The sequence below is a fragment of the Suillus subalutaceus genome, assembly GCF_016647625.1.
Source record: "Suillus subalutaceus strain FC151 chromosome Unknown DFJ58scaffold_95, whole genome shotgun sequence".
Taxonomy (NCBI): Eukaryota; Fungi; Basidiomycota; class Agaricomycetes; order Boletales; family Suillaceae; genus Suillus; species Suillus subalutaceus.
In genome coordinates, this window is record NW_024540344.1 from 90,510 (window position 1) to 113,024 (window position 22,515).

The 22,515-nt window shown below is 45.9% G+C and overlaps 6 protein-coding genes across 6 annotated transcripts; 3 read left to right on the forward strand and 3 right to left on the reverse strand.

The window, feature by feature from the left end:
• The first annotated feature begins 16 nt into the window (after positions 1-16).
• Positions 17-884, forward strand: DFJ58DRAFT_800847 (Tim10/DDP family zinc finger-domain-containing protein). The gene is made up of 5 exons (XM_041390842.1): positions 17-218; positions 272-310; positions 368-587; positions 642-804; positions 862-884. The coding sequence occupies exons 1-3, from the start codon at positions 142-144 to the stop codon at positions 546-548; spliced, it is 297 nt and encodes a 98-aa protein (XP_041241091.1). The 5' UTR covers positions 17-141; the 3' UTR covers positions 549-587; positions 642-804; positions 862-884.
• Positions 704-1,243, reverse strand: DFJ58DRAFT_508395 (At2g23090 like protein). The gene is made up of 4 exons (XM_041380747.1): positions 1,125-1,243; positions 942-1,067; positions 862-884; positions 704-784 (listed from the first exon to the last, which is right to left on the reverse strand). The coding sequence occupies exons 1-4, from the start codon at positions 1,131-1,133 to the stop codon at positions 715-717; spliced, it is 228 nt and encodes a 75-aa protein (XP_041241092.1). The 5' UTR covers positions 1,134-1,243; the 3' UTR covers positions 704-714.
• A 57-nt stretch (positions 1,244-1,300) lies between these two features.
• Positions 1,301-3,947, forward strand: DFJ58DRAFT_907135 (pyridoxal phosphate-dependent transferase; the record flags this gene model as incomplete). Its single annotated transcript, XM_041395043.1, has 9 exons — positions 1,301-1,657; positions 1,707-1,721; positions 1,771-1,996; positions 2,047-2,111; positions 2,162-2,222; positions 2,267-2,484; positions 2,532-2,767; positions 2,829-3,029; positions 3,900-3,947. The coding sequence occupies exons 1-9, from the start codon at positions 1,462-1,464 to the stop codon at positions 3,945-3,947; spliced, it is 1,266 nt and encodes a 421-aa protein (XP_041241093.1). The 5' UTR covers positions 1,301-1,461.
• Positions 3,948-4,035: 88 nt separating this feature from the next.
• DFJ58DRAFT_730839 (uncharacterized protein) lies at positions 4,036-4,402 on the forward strand (the record flags this gene model as incomplete). The annotated part of the gene is made up of 2 exons (XM_041385954.1): positions 4,036-4,053; positions 4,103-4,402. 2 exons carry the CDS (start codon positions 4,036-4,038, stop codon positions 4,400-4,402), a joined length of 318 nt encoding a protein of 105 aa, XP_041241094.1.
• Positions 4,403-5,029: 627 nt separating this feature from the next.
• DFJ58DRAFT_717490 (kinase-like protein) lies at positions 5,030-7,155 on the reverse strand (the record flags this gene model as incomplete). Its single annotated transcript, XM_041384358.1, has 6 exons — positions 5,030-5,114; positions 5,279-5,367; positions 5,390-5,821; positions 5,907-6,040; positions 6,994-7,093; positions 7,117-7,155. 6 exons carry the CDS (start codon positions 7,153-7,155, stop codon positions 5,030-5,032), a joined length of 879 nt encoding a protein of 292 aa, XP_041241095.1.
• A 14,426-nt stretch (positions 7,156-21,581) lies between these two features.
• On the reverse strand, positions 21,582-22,477 carry DFJ58DRAFT_664242 (kinase-like domain-containing protein; the record flags this gene model as incomplete). The annotated part of the gene is made up of 3 exons (XM_041382421.1): positions 21,582-22,025; positions 22,077-22,351; positions 22,408-22,477. The coding sequence occupies 3 exons, from the start codon at positions 22,475-22,477 to the stop codon at positions 21,582-21,584; spliced, it is 789 nt and encodes a 262-aa protein (XP_041241096.1).
• Positions 22,478-22,515: the final 38 nt, after the last annotated feature.

Sequence of the window (22,515 nt, forward strand, 5' to 3'; positions counted from 1 at the left end):
CTTTCTTGGACCCGTCCTTTCAACCACGTGGCCACGCTTCATATTTTGCTCCTTACATCTTCGAGTCTTAAAGCTTGGACTTCTGTGTCCTCTAAAATTCTTGCTTTCGAGTTTACTCCGCTTCGAACATTATTTGCTAATATGTCTTTCCTTGGTCGTGGTGGTCCGTCACCAGCCGGTGGTGTCAACCATGAGCGCATTGAAATGGCCATAAACGAGTGCGTCGGCTCCCATTTCACCCAAGCCGCTGCAGCTAACTCTCAGGCCATAGAATTGACATGGTTTCAGACGTATTTAACCGTATTGTTTCGTTCGTGACAGTTTTTCACAATTCCTGTGACCTTGACTTATTTTACGTGTGGTGTAGTTCATGTCATGCCAAGTGTATCAGTCCTCGTTATGCCGAAGGAGACCTCAACAAGGGCGAGAGTGTCTGCATTGATAGATGTGTGGCAAAGTTCTTCGAAGTTAACAAGAAGGTCGGAGAAAAGATGCAGAGCGCAGGAGCAAGTGCACAGGCCACGGGGTCAACTAGCTTCTCGCTATGAGAGTAACCGCGCGAGGACATTTATATGGATAGTTATGATGTGAGTCAGTTGCTTGACCTTTTCTTTCTCACCTCGCTTACTCTTTTTCTTCAGAGCTTTGACTTGTTCTACAACGTAATGCAACCATTCATCCCAACACATTAGACAAACATGTATCGGACGCATCCTACTTGGTAAAGTTCGGGAAACATTCTGCCAATGTTTTTGAGTGCTTGTTCTGGGCGTGCTCCTCTAGTCTGCAATGTGTGCATGTACACTATCAGTACAAAGCGCTTCTCCCATATTTTCATTTGATAAAAAAAAGGACACTTACGCTGGTGCACGGGTGGTGAGTAGCTGAGATGATGGAATCGATTAGAGTGATGTAGACAGAATCTATGGCTAATGACTCACGAAGGTCTGTCTGCAAGTCTGGCAAACAATGTTCTTCGCCGCTTCATTAACCTTGGTCTTACTTGTAGGGCCTTTGTCTGCGTTTTTTCCAGCATTGCGTTCACGCTTTTGTGCAGCTTTGGCGCCCTGGAGGCTTGTTAGTGGACTAAAATCACCCATTCCTGCGAACTGAAGATAACCCACGTTCCCCATGATTAAGCTAAGATACTGAAAAAACAGAGACCGAGAGCTGGTACAGAAAGCTAGGGAGATACGGAGCTGGTATAACTGCGAGTGCTCGACAACGTTGCACAGGAAGAACACATGTTTTACGTAAGTTGTCTTATGGACTTATCTTATCTCCGTTATCTTCGTACTTATTCAGAATCACGATGTCAGTCATCAACTAGCACTGTAAACTCACCACACGGTGTTTGTAAGCGGAGTCCCGTAAAATATCGAACAAAGTGCAGATAATAGTTTTCGACTAAGGGAAGTCACTGCGACCAGACTCGAAGAGTCGTTCTTGACCAAACCTGACATGAGAATACTGTCCAGTGTGCGACATTCTTGCAATCATATCCGTCACTTTTCTTCTCGCATACCACACCCTCCTCTCTTCAAGATGGATCCTAAACTCGCATCGATCATTGAGCAGGTCAAAGTAGACATTATCACTCCTACTCAACAGCGCGACAATGCGAGACAGCTGGAAGAAGTTTCCAGGAGTTTTATATGTGAGTTCAAATGGAAAGTATGGATTTCGTCTGGCTGAAGAAATGGTAGCCGATACTATCACAGGTGTGTTCTCTACTTTTATTGAAAATCGCCTGAACAGGACATCGTTCAGTGCCCACGAAGGAGATGTTCGCTTACGCCGTACAGACTTCACTCGGTGACGACGTCTACAACGAGCCATCTACGATTGCCCTTGAGGCGCACATCGCTAAGCTCGCAGGGAAGGAAGCTGCTCTTTTTGTAAGCAGCGGGACTATGGGCAACCAGCTTGCTATCCGCACGCATCTTCAGCAGCCTCCCAATTCCATTATTTGTGATGTTCGAGCGCATATCAATAAGTTCAGGCTGTTGCTCCATCCATCGTGACTTGGCGGCTGACTTGCCCTAGGTACGAGGCTGGTGGCGCGGCAATCCACTCAGGTGCTCTCCAGAACGCTTTGACACCTAAAAATGGCATGCACATGATTATGCGGTCGCACACTCTATTATTAACACCTACACAGGACACCATTTGACTCTGAAGGATATTGAACCGCATGTAGTGTTCGGCACTGACGTACACAGGTATGGAGGTTCTGCGTGTCAAGGATTCTTTTAATGTCTATCAGCGCACCAACGCGAATCATTTGCCTGGAAAATACGCTGAATGGCACGATCATGCCGCAAAACGACATCATTGAGATCGCTAATTTTGCCCTCAAGAATGACATACTGATGCATCTTGATGGTGCACGTTTGTGGCATGTCGCCGCTGAGACTCGGACACCGATTGATGAACTCTGCGCACCATTTGACTCAGTCAGTTTGTGCTTCAGCAAAGGTCTCGGTCAGTATCGCCACCGGTACGTATGGGTAGAGACTGACTCGCTGCAGGTGCCCCCGTGGGGACGTGTCTCGTCGGTCCAAAGGCATTTATACAGAAAGCGCGCTGGTTCCGCAAGATCTTTGGCGGGGGGATGCGCCAGACTGGTGTTCTTGCTGGGTCGGTCGCTTACGCACTTACCCATAATTTCCCTCTCCTTCCTAGGGTTCACGCTCTAGCAAAACGCCTACAAGCTGGTTTAGAAGAGCTTCAGGTCCGCATATTGAGTCCTGCAGAAACTTGCATGGTAAGCCCCATCAGTTGTTTCTCGATCTTAGATTTTCCAACAAACTTGTGATGCGAAATAGGTTTTTTATGATCCCTCCACAATTGGTGTCGAGTACTGGGAAATCATAGATCATGCAGCTGCATTACCGAACCCCATTAGTCTTACTGGCTCTCGCATGGTGGTGCATATCCAAACATCACCTGAGGCAGTGGAAGATTTCTTGTCATTGGTTAGAATGTTGAAGGAGAAGAAGGTCCAAGCAGGTATTGTTCCCTCACCAGTGGACTCAGATGGGATGAGGAATGTGTATGTCAGGGCCACAAGGCCATCCACACCCACTAGATGATTCTAAATGTGATGCCTGTCCCCAACAATCACGAGCATATTAGCAACTTTGAATACCTAGCTACAATTGCAATATATGTGATGTAAAGTTTACAGATTGAGGTGGGAGGGATAGAGTCTGTGGCAGGTGCACTGAGGACGGGGTGTATGTAGTATGTTGCATATAACTTCAACAAGCAAGTTGAAGTGCCCAGACATGCACAATCAATCATAGGAATATATTAGTGAGCACAGTGCAAGACTGTTTCTAGAAATAACTCACCAACACTATCAAAGTAGTGTCATCTCCACCATCACATGTAGAGTGCCATCACAGTCTACATACATAGTATTTCTGCAACAACAAGTCAGTTCAAGTAATTAAAGAAGAGCCACAAAATATATTTGATTGATGAAATCCCCAGAGAACCCAATCATGAGGCACAAGGGTAGAGGACTTACTCATCCATTGGCCAATCACTCAATGGCCAAAACAATATTCTCAAATCTGATCTCTTGACTGATTCATGTAATGCACACCTGCCAGTGTAAAATCATCAGTTGATGCCTTGGTTTTGAATAAATGTAAACCCACTCCTTAGCTCTAAGCATATACTCAGGAATAATATGGTATTACATAGTGTTGCCACAGTTCCGGCTTATTCCGGCTTTAGCCGTGGGCGCAGCCACATTAAGCTGGACCATGTACCTAGTTGTGGCTTATGTAATTAGCGGCCTGGTCTGGTCCATGGAGCCACGTTTTCGGTCTCTCAGCCAGCTTAAGCCAGCTTTAAGATTAAAATATAAGCATTTGCCCTTGACTTAGGGTCAAAGTCCCAAAAAGGATGTATTTGCGAGACGACATGATTCCTAGAATTTCCTACCTACCTACTCTACTGATCACCACCGAACATACCTAATACCTATCGGATATCGACGATCAACATCGATTACGAATCGAGATGGGTCCGCAAAATAATGTAAGTCGTTGTCGTTGTATCTGATGTCCAGGAAGCTAAGTTGAGATAGTTGTACTGCAATCCCGTGAGTGCTCGCAAGGTTGAAGCAGCGCAAGCGGAGGTTAGAAGGAAAGCAAGCGGATTCCAAAGGCAAATGGAGGCAAGGGCAAGGGCACAAGCTGATGTTGTGGAGACTCTGGAGACTCTGGAGGCCGAGGCTGTCGTGGATGTCATGGGGCAGTGGACGAAGAAATGGGTCAGTGCGACATTGAAGAGATGGCTCGGTAGGATGTTGAAGAGACGGCGTGATGTGGTGAAGGAGGAAGGGGGGAGTACAGCTGGAGAAGGATGCGCTCAGGAAGATATCTAATAGGAAGGTTAGTTACCGGCTACATGTGTATAATGATACAAACAATTTGCGCACCATTCACACACCCTCAACGACATACTTTTGCACAAGCACGGAGCCATTGACACGGATGAAGGTGGCATCTGTACGATTGGTGCTTGTCGTCAAAGTGAAGCGCGTGAGTGTAGTTCAAGAAAATGCCGAACTTGTTGGGATACGTACACGCAAGGAAGCTCAGAAGCGACGTGAAGAGAAATAGTGTCCATACAATACATAAGGGGAGGCAAGTGTGTGATCTTCATCAACGGTGTGATGAGTCGCAGATAGACTCAAAATGCGTAGCGATCGAGGAATGCAAAGTGACTGCGACATAGGGCATGAATGCGGGATGTCGAAATTGAACACGTCGCAATGAAAAATGTGAAAGCAAACCAGCGCAAGTTGACCTGGCGTGCCCCCACCGTGACATTTCGACCTCGTAACCCGCGAGATGACCCAACTGGACTTGCAAAACCGCGACAGACCATCTATAACACCATATCCAACAGCGACCGAGCTACCTTTGCACCTTCCCTCCACCCCCATCCTCGGTCGCACTCGGGGCTGTGCCCTGCACATGAAAACAAACCAAGAGGAACTAGGATGCGATTACCAGGCGTCATCCCTACCACGAGGATGGGGTTGACCCGCAGCAGGAGTAGTTGCCTGCTGCTGGCGTGTGTGAGAACGAAGCCTATAAAGAAAGTTAGGACCGTGGCGAGGCAAAGAGTTGAAAGAAATGTGACGGGCACCTACATCCTGTCGCTTGCATGGTGTTCTTCTTCCTCTTGAACGACCTTTCGCCTGCCAGTGGTGGCCTTCTGGCTGGTGCTGGCACCATCATCTTGGGCGCCACACTGAACGGACCAGTCGAAGACGTAGTCATACTGGAAGCCCTTGCGAATGAAAAGGTCATGGAAGAGCTTGCGGAGGTAAGAATAATCAGGCTTGTCGTCAAAGCTGAAGCACGCGAGTGTAGTTCAAGAAAATGCCAAACTCATTGGGGAAGCTGCGGCAAAGAATATCGGTGGGAGTAGTCATCTTCTTCTCCATGATCCTGTCATACTTCTGCTTTTTAGTTGCAGCCTTGAGTCCCTGGCAAGGGAGGGCAGCGCGCAAGAAGTACATGAGGATGTAGGCAAGAGATTCGAGGTCATCACAGTGAGCCTGCTCAACTCCCAAATGCGTGTTGATTGAGGTGTAGCGAGTGGTACCGGTCAAATTCTTGTTTTCCCTGTATGGAATGTGCAAGTGAGTCTTTGGGTCACGAAATTTCTTCGCAAGACCAAAGTCAATGACATTGACTTGATTGCCATGCTTCCCTATGCCCATGAGAAAGTTGTCTGGCTTGATATCCCAGTGAATGAAGTTGCATGAGTGGATGTACTCGATACGGGAGATCTGTGGTGATACAGTGGTGCGTTAGTTCTCGAAGACAGTGGCTGCGGTGGAATTTACTTATGAGTTGGTCTGCAAGGAGCAAGACAGTCTTGAGGGTGAATTTGCGCTTGCAGAAATCGAAAAGGTCCTCTAGAGAGGGTCCAAGAAGGTCCAAGACCATGGCATTGTAGTCGCACTCGGTGTCGAACCAGTGTATGAAGGGAATGCCAACACCGCTGTCTTGCTACTTAAGGGTCTTATATGGGACGTGTATATAGTGACAACACAACTATACAGGGATAAGACTACTTGCCAGTCCTTAAGTACATGGTCTACGACTTTTCTAGTTTTCGTGGTAGATAACGTGTGAGTTCTTGGGAGGATTTACTGATGTGTCCTCTTCTTGTCTTTCTTGTGGTTTCAGTGATACAAAGTTTCTCAGTGTTATATAGTCAACCTCTAGTCTAGGTAGTATATAACTAGTAGTAGAAATGTCTTATGTCTTACTTCAAGGCAACCTATTTGGCCTGCACTTTCAGAATCTTACTGGCTCTCACACGGTTTGAGAGAAGAGTGGAAAGTGGGAAGTTATATTTAGTAGGTGCAAGATGGGCTCCTTTTATACCTTTTTGGGGCCCCCCCTTACTAAGCATGACTCATCACAGCATTAGTAAGTCACTGGCTTACTAACCATGCCATTTGGCAGTGCTGAATCAGCTGCTTATCAATCTAATATACATAAATAGTAAATACTATTACAAAGCATGATAAATCATGACAAAGCATGACAAAGCATGACAAATCCTTACAAATCAGCCTATTGCCAGTCACATGACATGCTTACAAACATGTCTAATGGTTCACTGAAGGATCTGTGTCTGAAAGAAATGGAAACAGACAGAAACAAATGGAAACTGCATGACAAATCATGAAGGATCCTTACAAATCAGCATATTGCCAGTCACATGACACACTAAGTAACATATTTGTGGCTCACTGAGTAAATTGATGGCTGAATAAGCCTTAGAAAAAGAAAGAGAAGGAAACTAGCAATCTGAAAATATAAGTACAAGTAAATCTGTCATAAATGAAACCAAGCCTGTGATACAATGAAGTATACCTTAGTATACTCTTCCTGTGATTACTTCTTGTCTACGTATGTCATGGTATGGTACCCATATCATGCATGACACCGCCAGCAAGGGTCTTGTAGACATTTGACTCATACTCGAGCTGGGAGTGCTTGGCTTTTACGGACTTGAGTTTGATGGCGACTTCTTCGCTGGAGATGATCTTGATTCCAAGGTAGATATCACCTGTTTAAACGAGTGATTAGTAACCGTGTGAATATGCATTGAGGGATTTGCGCACTTAGGAATGGCATCGAGGAAGAGGAGATTGTAGGATGGACTATGTGAAAGTTAGTAGTACATTGCTTGTGTTATGTGCAATGAAAAGCACACATAACTGTGCGCTGATGTCATGCAGTGCTGGTGCTGTGCGCATCTATACACCGGAAATGGAAATAGAAACGCACCATCCAATCAATCTATCACCAGTGCACAGTGCGCACTAGTATTCAATACCACTGTGAAATAATCAAACAAACATCCAATATCAGTGATCGCAATGGGCCCTCAAGCCGATGTAAGTCAGATCGTCAAGTTTAGTGTTCAGAAGGCTAACCTGAAGAAGCTGTATTGTTCCTATGAGCATGCCCTTAAGATATGGGCAGATGAGGTGTTGATGAGGCGGATGAGTGCAGTGAGAGCAAGTGCGAGTGGTTCACGAGGGAACAGATTTATGCAGGCGGGAGTAGGTGTCGCGGAGGAACATGTTGAGTCCCCGATGAAGAGATGGTTGTGTAGGGTGGTGAGGATGTTGGGTAGGAGGCAGGAAGAATAACACGGCGATCCGGTGTTGAGTCCCCGATGAAGAGATGGTTGCGTAGGGTGTTGAGGATGTTGGGTAGGAGGCAGGAAGAATAACACGGCGATCCGCCTTGACGTACTTTGCCACACAAATGTATCATAATCTCACGACTTCAACGTTCATATCTAAGATTCAGTATGTGTGTCATAAAGATGGAGTCAATGCAGGGCAATGACAAATGATCAGAGGACAGTAAGTTTGAGGATGATCGAGGGCGAAAGTCGTTGATGACGATCAAGGACAAAAGACGTTCTTCAAGTTGGCGCGTGAGTTCGAAGAATGCTCGTGTTTCAAATTCGATAAACATACCTCCTTGTAAATAGGTTGGAGGATGTGGCTCACAATCGCAGGCTGGCCTTCAGGAGGGCCAACCTGGTACCATCCGACTTGATTGCACCTAGAATCATCGTCAGAGTGGACATCCAGACAAATGAGATTACATACACCATCCAGAACCACGACCTGTATGCATTATTCACGATAACATGAGTCCAGTAGGACTGGCTCGTGTCATACGTCCCAAGACAGGTTCTAGCTTCTCCATCAGCCAATTCAGATGACTATGTCACAAGGATACGTACCCCACATCCTTGTTTCCGCGAACAGTAGTGTTTATAGTGAGGATCTACATGAACAAATATCACATTCTGCAATAGATAGATGCAATGAGAGTAAAATGCTCACATCAAATCATGATTGATTGTCAGAGGCTTCATCACTTTCAGAAGGATGATGATTGAAGCTGCTGTGATTGTCAGTGAGGTCGCTATTGTTATGATCATCTGTGGGATGTTACTCAAGTAAGTCCTGAGTTTTCGGTGGTGGTTCTGGCAGGTACTAGCGTGCATCAGCATGGCACGCACTTGAATGAGGATCAGCATGTCCCAAGCTCAAAGGAAGATCAGTGCACTCAGGTACAAGCATTGCAAAGAAAGGTTGAAACCGATCACGCAGAAGCACGTGAAACATGTTGAGCATTGAGCAAGCAAAAATAGTGCAAACAAGAGGCAAAAGACGAATGGTAAATGGCAGATGGTAAACGGTAAACAGCAAACAGCAAACAGCAAGAAATAAAAGTCAGATATGAAAAAAAGAAGTCTCACTTGTCGTAGATGGTAGCAGTGTCCTCGGTGTTATCACACTCATGCTCCGCAATGGCTCTGAGAAGAGTGTCGTTTGTGCTGGCAGCAGGTGTCAACTGCTCATTAGAACCTCTGTCGTATACTATTTCATGTTCCATGTCCCGTAGAGAGGCCGCCCAACCTGTGGTGAAGTCAAGACGTTCTTTCTTCAGGAAGAACTTGACCATCTGTAACACTTCCATCAAAACGGGGCCGAGGCAATTCCTTTTTTTCGTATGGGTTTCGCTACTTGATGAAAATACCCGCTCACATGGCACAGCAGAAGCTTGTACCGGGGCATAGTCCATGACAATTGAGTATATGGTTGGGAACATGGTCCGTGAAGCCTGGTCAGCAACTTGTAGTTAATGACAAATGGTGTGACTTAAGGAGGCAATGGACTCACGTTCCAAAATGCGAGTATACTTGTTCCCTGGGGACTAAGAGTGGCCGTGACATACGCTGTGAACTCCTGGTCTACCGTTTGACCACCATTGTTGTGATGCGGCGCATGCGCATGCGCCTCAGGAATTCCATAGCGACGTGAGCCTAGCGTGTGTGGCAATGGTCGTGGAGCCACTACAGGTCCAGAATACGCAGAATTAGAGTGTTCTGCTCTCTTGCGATGCATCTGCAAGACAAATCAGTCAAAAGTTGTGCTCGTATACTAAATAAACATACCAGCTTCACAATAAACTCCTTGGCTTTATTAACACGGTCTTCCTCCCATTGACTGTTCATCCATGACATCCGCATCACAGGGTCAATAACTACATAAGTAATCATGAGATCAACATTTATTAAAACAAAACATGGGACTGACACATAGCGACAGCATAAGCATGTGTCGCACCCATCCAATCGGTGTATTTGCTTGCCCAAGTTAAGCCTATGTCGACGATAGGCTTACAGTGAGGAACGTGCAGGCCAATAGATTCCCAGCTCTTGATCATTTCTTCAAATGCTGGAACGGCATAGCTCAGTGAGGGAGTGGTTTCACTGGAGAGCTTTTGCTGGGCGGCATGAGGTGCCTGGTGTGAAATGGTTAAATGGATCACGTGTTTCAAATGCGATAGTACTTACCTCCAAGATCACTTCCAGGTCCTGGAGAAACTGCCAATCCATCTCACTCAATCTTTTCTCAGATATGTTGCACTGAGTCCAAGCATCAAAAAACGCGCTTATCGCCTGAGCCAGTGTTAGTCTATGATATATGATTGATGGTATGGTGTCTCACCTGGCGGAGTGTCCGCAAATGGTTTAACATAACATACACTGAATCCCATCTAGTAGGTTCATTGAGGAGGAGTTCTACGACTGGGAGCTGTGTAAGCTCGCCCTTGTCATCTCGAAACCACCCCTCCTTGTTACCCCTAAGGATGGTGTCCCGAAATCTGTCGCGCTGCTGGTTTGATGTGCAAATCAATCGCACAATGTTCCTGGCTTGCTCGAGAGGCTTAGCTTGCAACGCCTGGACATAATCTACTTTCTTGATGATCTGATTTTCGACTGTCCATGTATCGTCCACGATGGAGAAGTCAGTAACAGCGTATTCGTCGATGATGTGCTTTACACATATGTTTATGATGTGTGGGAAACACGGTATCCTGTTTTCGACAGGATTGAAATCAATCCCGTGTTGCCCGAGTAGGGTTGAAAGCTCCTGCATTGAAGTGTGATTGTTGGATGCGTTGTCGAGAGTGAAATGCCCAGTCTAAACAACGTCAGAGCAAGCAACACGATACAAGTAAATACCAACCTTGGTCGCAGTTTCTGCACGATCAAGCAAGTACAATATCATGGAACCTAGAGATTCTCCATCGTGACTGCCGGGGACGTGATGGAACGCGATGAGGGCCGCCTTTAACATGAGCGCTGAATCTGCATTGGCCTTGGCAATCCAATGAGCCGTGATGGCCATGAATGGCCGGAGCTTAAAATCCGACCACAGGTCAGATGTGAAGCAGACTTTGCCCTGTGCGTTCTAGAAAGAATAAGATACTTTGTAGGACTCTCATTAATTATGCACTTACAGAAAGGTCTTGCTTCAAGACGATGAAGTATTCCTGCCATTGCTCAATGATCATTTTGTGGGCCTTCGTGCGGTGGAATAGGCTAGTCTTGCCAATTTCTGGGCGTAAGAGGCAGATGAGGCGTCGAAATTCAGGACACTCGATCATGTTTATTGCCTAGTGGCAGCTGTTAATGGTGGCTTTAAGGGTGAACTGTGACTCACCTGATCATTGGCGACAATAAACTTCACAATTTGGCGATGCATCTCGTCAAGCGTGAAGTCTGGAATTGCATCTTCTGGAGAGCTGGTTCCCACCAGCCGCGAGGCATCAGATCCCTGGTTAGGTGGAGGGCCAAGTGTTTGCATTGTGCAAGGTGATTTTTTGAGCCATTCGTGAATCATCGTGAGTGTCCATCCTTCAGTGAGCCGTTCACTTAAATCCTTTATCGTTATGCGCCAGCCAAAGTGCTCTGCTGCTTCCAGATAGAGTTCAGTGTGGTAAACGAAAGCATGATTACGGGGAGCTGAACTGGCTGTTGAACCTGAGTATACCTGGACCTTGTGCGTTCCATCAATCTCATGTAGTGCTCTGGTGGAGGGCGTAAGAAACAACAAAAGATTACAGGTATGATACTTACACGCAAGGGGTGCAAGTTTTGACCTTAGTATCGGAATCAATCCGGTAGAAATGAGCTATATCAGTTGGCCCTTTGGTCTGTTTGAGATTACCAGTGGCCAGAGGGTCAGTCCGGGCGGTGCTCATGATGGTCTGGAGTGGGCTTTGATTAGAGCCCGCCTGTGCGATAACAGTGGGCACAGGAGGATTGCCCTGTTCCTCTTCATCCCCTGAGATATTCCCAAGGTCAAAGCTTTCTCCCTCGTCTGGACCAGCATCGCTGGTTCTGTATCTAACAGGAAGTTGTCGCCGACGAGGGTTTAGGAGGGTAGTAGCATTTGCTGCAGCAGCAGCAGGGATCGGAGCAGCAGTGGAAGTAGCAACAGCAGCTGCCTGGGCTTTGTTTGTCCCGCGTTGACGGCCTGGCATTGTAGTAGTAGTGGTAGTGATGATCCAACAACTGAATCATCTGTCTATATAAACATTCTTGCGGGGAAACCCCAGAAACAATGCACGCACCCAGTGGTAAATCCCAAAGGCAGTGCAAGGATTGAGTCATATCACAGTGTGAAACGGGGCACATCGATGAGCATAATCTGAGGGGCCAAAATCTAGGACATAGCCGAAGTGAATTGACTCCATGTAGCCTTCTGGATCATAGTCAGATAAATATATTGATGAAAGGTCCCTTGATTGAGGGTGTCGTTAGCCCACGATGCTTTCGTTCATCCAGATCATCCCCTCCACAAAGGAGGCGTCGAAGGCACCGAGCTCTTCTTGGATAATTGAGGTCGCAGTATCATATCTCTTATCTGGATTTCTTGATAATGATCTTTGATGACGTGGCCATAGTTGTGATACAGTGAGTGGCGAGCTCGACGCAGCTGAGCTCCAGTTGCATCAGTACACAATCATATAGTGGAAGGGCTGATACAACAAAATTGAAAACTCACTTCAAGTCTGCAGCAAAGCCATTGCCCAGGGCTCAGGGCCCAGCACCAACACCGCTCTTTTTAATCAAAGTATTGATAGATACAAAAACGAGGTCTGCATCCTGGATGCCCTTATTGACATCGGTGCCGAAGAAGAGGCTATGTTCGAGAGCCTTGCAAGCGACATCCTCCAGTGTAGGAGACATCAAAACCCTGCCAGTGGGATAATCAATGAGGTAGACTCAAACGTTCCAGTTGCACGTGCATTGCAGTGTGTGATGTGACACATAACTCACAGGACCCGCAGAAGCAATTCGTGTGCACCCCATGCACAGCATCTGCAATTCCTTTTCACATGCTATCCTGTGTGTAAGTGTTGCCAATCAAATTATTGTAGATATATTACAGCAGGATCAACCCGCTCCGTGTTGATATATATCAACAACATATGTACAGACAACTTACAAGTATGCTAATCTACAAGTTATTCAACAGCATCATTCAGTAACTGGTTACTGTTTCTGCTGTGGAGTTGATGCAGCATGCCATGGGGAGCCATTACGCGGGTGTAGCCTTGCAATCAAGGTAAGCTTCAGTTCAAAGACTTGATGTAAGAAACAGACTACTCACACGTGAGTTGATCTGTGTGTCGCCTTTAGCGGGCATGGTGGGATTGCTTTGGCCACACAGCACTGGTCAGGGGGGTGTTGTTATGAACTAGGATGGTTCAGACGTATGGCTACTCGATAAGAGTAATCAGCCAAGGTCGGTTCAAGGCTTCGGTGTATACCGAAGTTCAATGTTCTAAGACAAGGCAAGGAGAGTGTCCTCGACTTGAATCAAGTTCAATACGACTTAAGATTGGAGGTCTTAAGCGAAGGAAGTTCCAGGTAAAACCTAGTAAGATTAAAGTAAAGAACTACATAGTACAAGACGAGTTTATATAGTGAATGGTAACGACTTTAGGGCCGGTACGATGAGATCATAAGACGAGTCAGAGATAAGCCGAGTCAGAGATAAGCCGAGTCAGAGATAAGCCGAGTCAGAGATAAGACAAGTCAGAGATAACAAGAATAGATCATCTAGCGACGGCAAGATGCGATCGTGATGTAATACAATGATATGAGAAGAGGAAAATGAATAGGGGCGTACTTGACTGTAACATTACCCCGTTGTTATCGTTGAAGTCACCGATTTCAACAATCAAAGTTATCGTAAGCGTCATAGTTGTCACGATCACCTGCGCATTGAACGAACATTCTCTCATCTTCTTCGATTGAGATCTGTTCCATAGCAGCGTCCTTGTCAGTCTCCCATCTAGAGAGAGCCTCATAGAAACCTGCGTCCGTCCATACTAATGGGATAGGTTTCTCTCCTTTAAGGTCTTTACAAAAGACCGAAAGATGCCCGGGCGCGAGATTACGACATACGCGGCAGAAGTACGTAGGGCAGTTCTTGTGACGATGACCGATTTCGTTACAGTTGCGACACTTGAAATTATCAAGGGGTTCGGTTTTCACGATGGTGACGGAGGATGATGGCGGAGGCGGGGATGGTGTCTTGGAAGGTAGAGTGCAGTTGCGAGAAGGGGGGGAGACGGAGATCTCTCGCTTGGAGGGTCTTCGACGAGTGGGACGTATACGAGGGGTTGTTGCCACTGGGGCAGTTGTCAAATTAATTGATATGATCGGTACAGCAGGAGGAGTGATAACATTAGACGTATGTTCAACGGGAGATGATATCTCGACTGGAGGTGGGATAGGAATTGCGATATGTGGGGATGGGGGTCTAGCGATTGGGTTTGTCGCAATTCGTTCAGTGACGATATGGATTGCTTCTCTAACGACTTCTTTGGTAGAGGTAGGCATGAGGCGTATCGCAGTGTTGCGAATACGAATATGGAGATGACGGAAAATGGTTTCAAGGCGTTGGTCATTTTCACCAAGGAGGCCTGCGGTACGTTTGACGAGGTTGGCGGCACGAATAATGTTAATGAGAAGCGTGCTAGAGAGGGCTCCCCGTTCAGCAAGGAGGCGATCTATCTCGATAGCGTATTGTTCAGAAAGGAGAGCGGATTCAAATAGCGTATTGGTTTCGATGTCGTCAAGGATGGTAAAGTAGTCTGGGGATTCGATGGTTTCGGTCAAAGTGGCGGACGTTGTGGATGGGGACGTGGCAAGGCTTTCGGACATATTATCAATGGTTCTGACGAGAGTTTGAAGTTGCAAGAGGCAAATCTGGAGAGTGTGGAGTTCTGAGAAAGACATCTTTCCGTGATGATTCTTATAACTGGTGAGCTTTCTTATAGGCAGCGAGGATTGCGGAGGCGTTGCTGAGGTTTTCCGTGGGAATCCATTCGTTACTGGCGGATGAATATCCTTTCCAGGATACAAGATAGCGTCTTCGTTTACCCGTACCTTTGTGCGATAAGATTGCTTCGACTTCGTATTCTTCTTCGTTATCAATGATATCAGGTGGGGGATCAGGGAAGTTAGGGCCGTGTATCTCTGTTTCGTGATAGGATGATAGTTCGGAAGCGTGGAACATGGGGTGAACCTTCCATTGCTTGGGTAACTGGAGTGTGAATGTGATCGGCAATAATACTGCGGTGATGGTAAAGGGGCCGTAGCGTTTTGGAGCAAGTTTCCGTGATGGTAATTGCGTGATAAGGTTCTTTCCTGATAACCAAACCTTATCGCCAACCTTCATGGTTGATACTTTTTTTTGTACGATTGTGCGGCCATTCGCTGCATTGCAAGGTTATGACAAGAGATGGCTTCTTCTCGTATCTTTTGAAGGAGACGAAGTCGTTCTTCTGCGGCGGGAACAGTGGAATCTGGGAGCATGTGGGGGAGAGCCCGTGGCTCGTATCCCATCATAAGGAAGAATGGGGATGCGTTTCGAGAGTCGTGTTTGCGGTGATTGTGGACGAATTCAGACATGGGGATATGTTCAACCCATTCTTCTGGGTTATTGCGGCAATAGATTCGGAGATAAGTTTCTAGTTCTTGATTCAAACGTTCGGTTTGACCGTCCATTTGCGGATGATAAGCGGTAGAAGCGGTGATGTTGTATTTCAAAAGTTTCGCAAGGGCTTTAGAGAATTTGGATACGAATTGTGGACCTCGATCTGAGATCACCTTTTCATGGAGTCTGAAGCGGCGATAGATGTATTTGAAAAATTTCTTTGCTACGCCTTCCGAGGTGATGGTTTTCGTACAAGGGATGAGAATTACCCCCTTCGTAAGACCATGGTCTACCACGACCATGATAGAGTCGAAGCCATTGCAAGGTGGGAGATCAGTAATGAGGTCGACGGAGACTTGGGAGAATGGAGTGGAGACCGAAGAAGGGATAGGAACCAATGGAGGGGTTGTAGGATGGGTATCAGACTTCATTTGCTGACAAAGGGCGCAACCCTCAACATATTTACGGATATAGGTTCCCATAGATGGCCACCAGAAGTCGCGTTTAACCAGTTCTTCAGTTTTAAAACGACCGGGATGTCCCGCTGTAGCGTGGTCATGGGTTCGTGCTAGAATAGAGTGGCGTCCGGCCGGTCGGACGTAGGCGCGGTCTTTATAGAATAAGATGTCATCTCTAATCGTCCAGTCGGAGAGAGCTGATTTCATGGGGGGAAGACAAAGGCCATTTAAGGCATCAGAGGCGGCTTGGAAGATGGGGTCAGTGTCGTCAGGATCTGGATTCGCAAGAGTGGTCATGAGCTCTTGGTCGAGGAGGCGAATGAACATGGAATTGGGGAGGAGTGTCATATTCTTGTTATCGATGGTATCTGGTGCATGATCAGGATGTCGCGATAAGGCATCAGGTGCAGCAAGCTTGGTTCCCGGTACGTGGTGAAGTTCAATATCGTAACATGAAAGAAGGAGTTGCCATCTGGCTTGGCGACGGGTTAACTTTTGCGCGGTACGGAAATAAAGGAGGTTCTTGTGATCGGTGAAAACAATAATCGGATGAGGGTTTCCTTCCAAATAATGGCGCCATTCTTGGAGTGCGTGGATGACGGCAAGGAGTTCTCGATCAAAGATCTGATAATTTCGTTCAGCGGGGTTCAAGGATTGGGAGAGGTATCCTGCATGGATGATATACGCCGTTTTCATTGGTCTGTAGTAAGACGGCACCTGTTGCAACAAGGGATACGTCGGTGGCTACTGCGAATTGTCGAGATGGATCGGGATTATGGAGGACAGGTTGTTTTAGGAAACACTCCTTGAGCGTTGTGAATGCTTCTTGACATGGTGCGGACCAAAGGAAGACATTGTCTTTCTTTGTCAGATCGATAAGGGGTTGTGCGATATCGGAATAATGAGGGATAAAGTTTCGGTAGAAGTTACAGAATCCAAGGAACGAATCTAGTTTCTTTAACAGTGGATGGGATTGGCCAATCACGAATTCCATCAGTTTTAGCAGCATCCATGGCGACGCATCCTGGACGAATAATCATACCAAGATATTCGACTTCCTGTGCATCAAAGGTACATTTTTCCGGTTTCAAGAAGAGTCGTTCTTCGTGAATTTTCGTAAGAATACGACGGGTACGAGTGTGGTGTTCATCAAGGTCGTCCAAAAAGATGAGGATATCGTCCATATAGATCACCAGCCATCCTTCATTAATTTCCTGTTGGAACGTGCAGTTCATGTAGGCTTGGAATGTAGCCGGGGAGTTGCAAAGTCCGAAAAACATGACGTTCGGCTCATAGAGTCCGAATTCCGTGGTGAACGCAGCTTTCCATCTGTCATCAGGGTGAATGCGGATGTTGTTATAACCGGATCGGACGTCCATCTTGGTGAAATACTTTGCTCCATGTAACCGTGCGACAAGGGATAAGGGAAGCGGCAGGGGATAAGCATTCTTGATCGTCCAATCGTTGATATACCGATAATCTTGGCAGGGTCGGAGATCTCCGCTTTTCTTTCCTACAAAGAAGAAACCGCTGGCTTGTGGCAATTTAGATTCCGAGATAAAACCTTTCTTTACGTTTTCATCAATGAATGCTTTGACAGCGGTTCGTTCGGCGATAGAGAGGGGATAGATTTTCGACGTTTTGGGGATGAATCCGGGTTTCGTTTCAATTCGATGGTCAATACCGGGTCGTTCAGGAGGTAGTTGATTGAGACCGTCTTTAGTGAAGATATCGGCGAAGTCGTGGAGATAGGAGGGTACGAGTTCTTCGAAAGTTTTCTTCTTCTGTTCTAAGCCCGCAGCTAGAGCGAACTGCTGAGCTTTGTTACTAACTTTCGCGTATTCCGTAGGCCGTGGCAAGGGTTTGACCGTGGGTTTTTGTTCAGAACGACTGGTACCATCTGGGGTCAATGGTGTATCCATGGTAGTGTTTGAAATTACCCGGAGTTCAGATGCGTCAAGGGAATATTCTACCAGGAATTCGTCATCATCTAGATCGTACATAGAGACTTCTTGCACTGGTGCGGCAAAGTTCTCTTGTGTCCAGACATCTTCCTTGGTATCAAAGGTCTCATCGTCTTTCATCGGGGATGGGGAGTAGATCGGGGGGTGAATCAATGGTGGGAGGAACGGATGGTGCTTTTTCGTCAACGATTTCTTCGATGGTCGCTTTTGGATAAACGACAGGGGTTTCGATAATTGGTGTTTTCCTAAGTTTGGATTGCTTCCAAGTCCGATCTATGGGTTCTTGTCAAAATAGAAGTGGAAGGTTGTTCTTTTTCCTTTCTTTGTCAACTTCTTCTTCAACTTGATTACTCTTTTCCGTTCGAGAAAGGATGAGGGTTTCGGCTGCCCAGTCAATAACCGGGTTCATAGCCCGTAGCCAAGGGATTCCAAGGAGGATCTGGTCTCTTCTGCCGAGACGTGTGACGTTAAACTTCCCAATCATGGTTCGTTCGTCAATTTTGACGGTGAGAACGCAGTATCGGCGTATGGCTCCGCTTTTGGAATAGCTTCCATCGGCGGTAGTAACCCGGAAGGGTTTACTAAGGGCGTGGGTTCGGATTTTGTGCTTTTTGACGAAGTCTTCTGAGATAAAGGTTCCGGCCTGCTCCGGAATCAACAACTGCGGTGGTTTCAACGGTTTTCAGACGTGTTTTCGAAACGAGGGAAAGGGGAACTCGAAGTTCTTTTCGTTCACCAACTTTTCGTACAAGTCTTATGGGTACATCGAGAGATACTGACGTTGATCCAGTCTCCCATATCAAAAATCCTCGTTGAGACTGACGGACTTCTGCTTCTTCTTCTTCTTCTTCATCGCTGCTTTCTACTTCTTTGCGGCGTACCAGAGTCTTTCCTTTCTTCTTCTCCGGACAGTTCTTGAAAAGATGTCCGGTCTTGTGACAGGTGAAACATTTTCCGGTTCGGAAATGCTCCGCGCGTTCTTCTTCAGAAAGCCGATCGATCACCATGGCGTTGGGATCTTTAGATGGTACGTATCGGTTGGATCCGAAGTTCTTCTTCTTCTGGGGTTGGTGGCGTGCCCTGATGGCGTTCAAGTGAAGGCGTGAGTTGTCGAGATTGATACAGGTGGAGAGGACAACTTCGAAATCGTCAGAAACGTCGCCCGTGCCGTAAAGGCAAGCGAGCAGTCCTGGGTGCAGTCCGTCTAGGAAGAACTGTTTCTTAGCGACGTCACCTTGAATTCCTGCCCGTCGCGTGAGCATTAAGAATTCCGAGATATAATCTTGGAGTTCGGTTCCTTGCTTCAGGTTACGGAGCTTGGCTAACGCGGTCCCTGAGGGATCAAGCGGTCTAAACGCGCTTTTGAAGTCGGTAAGGAATTCGGCCCATGTACTGTATCCTTTGACAAGGCCTGCGGTAGTCTTGTTGTTGGGGTCTTGCGCTTGTCTGAGGAAATCTTCCTTCCAGTAGCGCGTGTTCCCTTTGTTCATGAAGGAGGTTACGAAAATGATTTTCTGTTTGTCATCGACATAGATCTTCTCGTTGATATCGAGGTAAGACATGCACAACATCAGGAATCCTTTGGATTTATCTCTATCCCCGTCAAAGACTGGGGGAGATCCGATTTTGATTTCAATGGGTTTCGTGGAAGACATCGGGGGATTCAAAGGTGGTAGGGGTGGTACAGCACCTAAGTTCAAAGCGCCAAAAATTGGTGTTAATGACGTCAGCTTGTTTTCAGCTTCTGGGGACCTGGAGTTCTATCTGTCGTGATGACCAGGGTTTGTTCTGTTCTGAGTTACAACGCATGATAGCGATGTGTTCGTAGAAGACTTTAATCTTTTGTTACGAACTAGGATGGTTCAGACATATGGCTACTCGATAAGAGTAATCGGCCAAGGTCGGTTCAAGGCTTCGGCGTATACCGAAGTTCAATGTTCTAAGACAAGGCAAGGAGAGTGTCCTCGACTTGAATCAAGTTCAATACGACTTAAGATTGGAGGTCTTAAGTGAAGGAAGTTCCAGGTAAAACCTAGTAAGATTAAAGTAAAGAACTACATAGTACAAGACGAGTTTATATAGTGAATGGTAACGACTTTAGGGCCGGTACGATGAGATCATAAGACGAGTCAGAGATAAGCTGAGTCAGAGATAAGCCGAATCAGAGATAAGACGAGTCAGAGATAACAAGAATAGATCATCTAGCGACAGCAAGATGCGATCGTGATGTAATACAATGATATGAGAAGAGGAAAATGAATAGGGGTGTACTTGACTGTAACAGGTGTATGGCAGGATCACTGAGCGGGCTAAAGTCCAACATGGACGTGGCTGGTGTGGGTAATGAGGTGTGAAGACCATGAAGTAGTGAACGAAGGTGATCATAGTCGGGATCTTCTGCGAATGCCAGAGAGCGTTGACACGCATGAAACCTGTTTCGTACATGATCACGGACACATAACATACTCTCGTACAACCTAATACTGCCAATAAAGGCAGTTCTAATTTCTTATGGCTTTATTACAGTATACTATAATTTTCTTGAAGGTTTTTCATAGCTACATGAATTAATCATTCATATTACATACTTAGCACAGTCAACAAACTGTGTTAAAAAACCTTATCCTTTCATTAGTAAGCACATTCCCGCACCTTTTGGGATTTTCTCGTACATTTTCCCACCTAATGAGCCATATTCATGTTAACATCTTAACATCTCAACATCTGCGCAGTCATCATCTGAGCAGTGTCAATCTTCTTACGTAATCTACATTTTGTTTAATGATTAGTCATAGTTTCTGGACAGTTCCAAAATAGTGGTAATCTCTAAGTGAACATTTGGACACTGAGTCATAGTGAGTCACATGGAGTCATTATGAGTCATTTCCGTTATGACTCATACCAAGTCATTATGAGTCACTATTCCATATTTAGTAGTTGCATAGCCACCTGTAGAGTAGTATATAAAGGGACATAGTTTCCCTCTTTTGAATAATAAGATCCCTTTTTAGAGAGTTTGCGTATCTCTCAGAAAGTTTCTCACCCCTTAATATCTGTGTGAATACTGAGTGAATATTAGTTTATTCCCTCCACTCTTTTGTCACTGTTTCCCACGACGTTCTGACTACCTGAGGCCACCTCTAAGTCACATTAAATTACTCTAGCTAGTGCATGGTTACTAGTCATCTAGTGTAGTTTCACTGCAATTCTCTTTACGACACAGGAAATCAATTCTGTGGGGAGAAATCCACATACTTTAATGATTGAGGATGATAAATAGGACTTATACTTTAGTCAACAATATTAAGAGCTTGGCCACTTAAGACTACATCAAGAAGGTGTATTCTAGTCTGGACTGCGTCATTACTCATTGTGAGATCCTGAGCAGCAGAAAGGTCAGTTTCGAAGCCAAGTATTTGATTGATTCAACTGTATCCGACTCCTAGTTTGATCTCCCCTGATTGTGAGAATAAGGAGTATCCCAGAGATATCGCTCTGACTCACCACGTATCACTGTAATTCACGTAACTTTTTGTAATCTGCATACTGTCGCATCATTATCCCTGAAGAACCCTAAGTACTGCATTAAGCCAGTTAACAGGCATTGTTCCTGAGATTCCCGAATATCTCACCCCTTTTTTTAGTCATTGGTAAATTTGCTCAAGGAGAACGCAATCTATATTTGCACCCCCACAAATGACCACATTATCAACCGTTGGTATTTGTCTGAACCGTTGACCGTGGAGGATAAGTGAAATTTGGTGTTTTTATTGCCTTTCACATCCTAGTAAGACAGCGTGTGTAAATTAGGATAGTTGCAAACTCAACGGGGATGTCTTGACATATATCCGCAATGGTGGCACATGCTTTCCATTCGAGTATGGTAGAACCAGACAACTTCTCATCGTCACTGGTTAACCATGGAAGGGAGCCACACAAGAAATAGATTAACATATAAGTAAGTGACTCAAGGTCGTCACGACGACCTGGCTCAACTCCTAAGTGATTGTCAATAGAGGCGAACGCAGGAGTGCCAGAGAGACTTCGACCATGGCGAAATGGTACATGGTCACCAGTTGTGGCGTTCCAGTATGTCTTCGTGATACCAAAATCGATGATGAAGGCAGTGTGCCTCAAATTTCCAAGACCCATCAAGATGTTCTGCGGTTTTATGTTGCCATGAACATAGTTATGCGAGTGGATGTACTCAAGACGTGAGAGCTAGGAAAGTAAATCAACCTATTTGTAAAGACCTCAGACCAAACAACTCACCAACTGATCCCCTATGTTCACGACATGGAGAAGGCTGAATTTTCGATCGTTTGTGAGGAAGAGTTGGTGGAGCGATGGCCCAAGAAGTTCAAGAACAAGAGCATGATACACTGACTCTCTGCCAAACCAGAGGGTGTGGGGGATGCCAATTCCGCCTTCAAGTTGCTTCAAAATATGATATTCACGCTCTACAGAAGATGGGTGGTTGACAATAGTTTCAAGTTTGAGGGCAACACGATCATCATTTATGATGTTCCATGCGGAATATACAACGGCTAAGTGGTATATTATAAATGGATCTGAATCAACATGAGAACAACATAGTACACACCATACGAGCCAGATCCTAAAACATCTCCCAACCTAAATCTCCCATCCACTCGAACTGGGACCTTATTCATGGTAATCAACTCAATACATAAGTAGACAGTAAATCTGA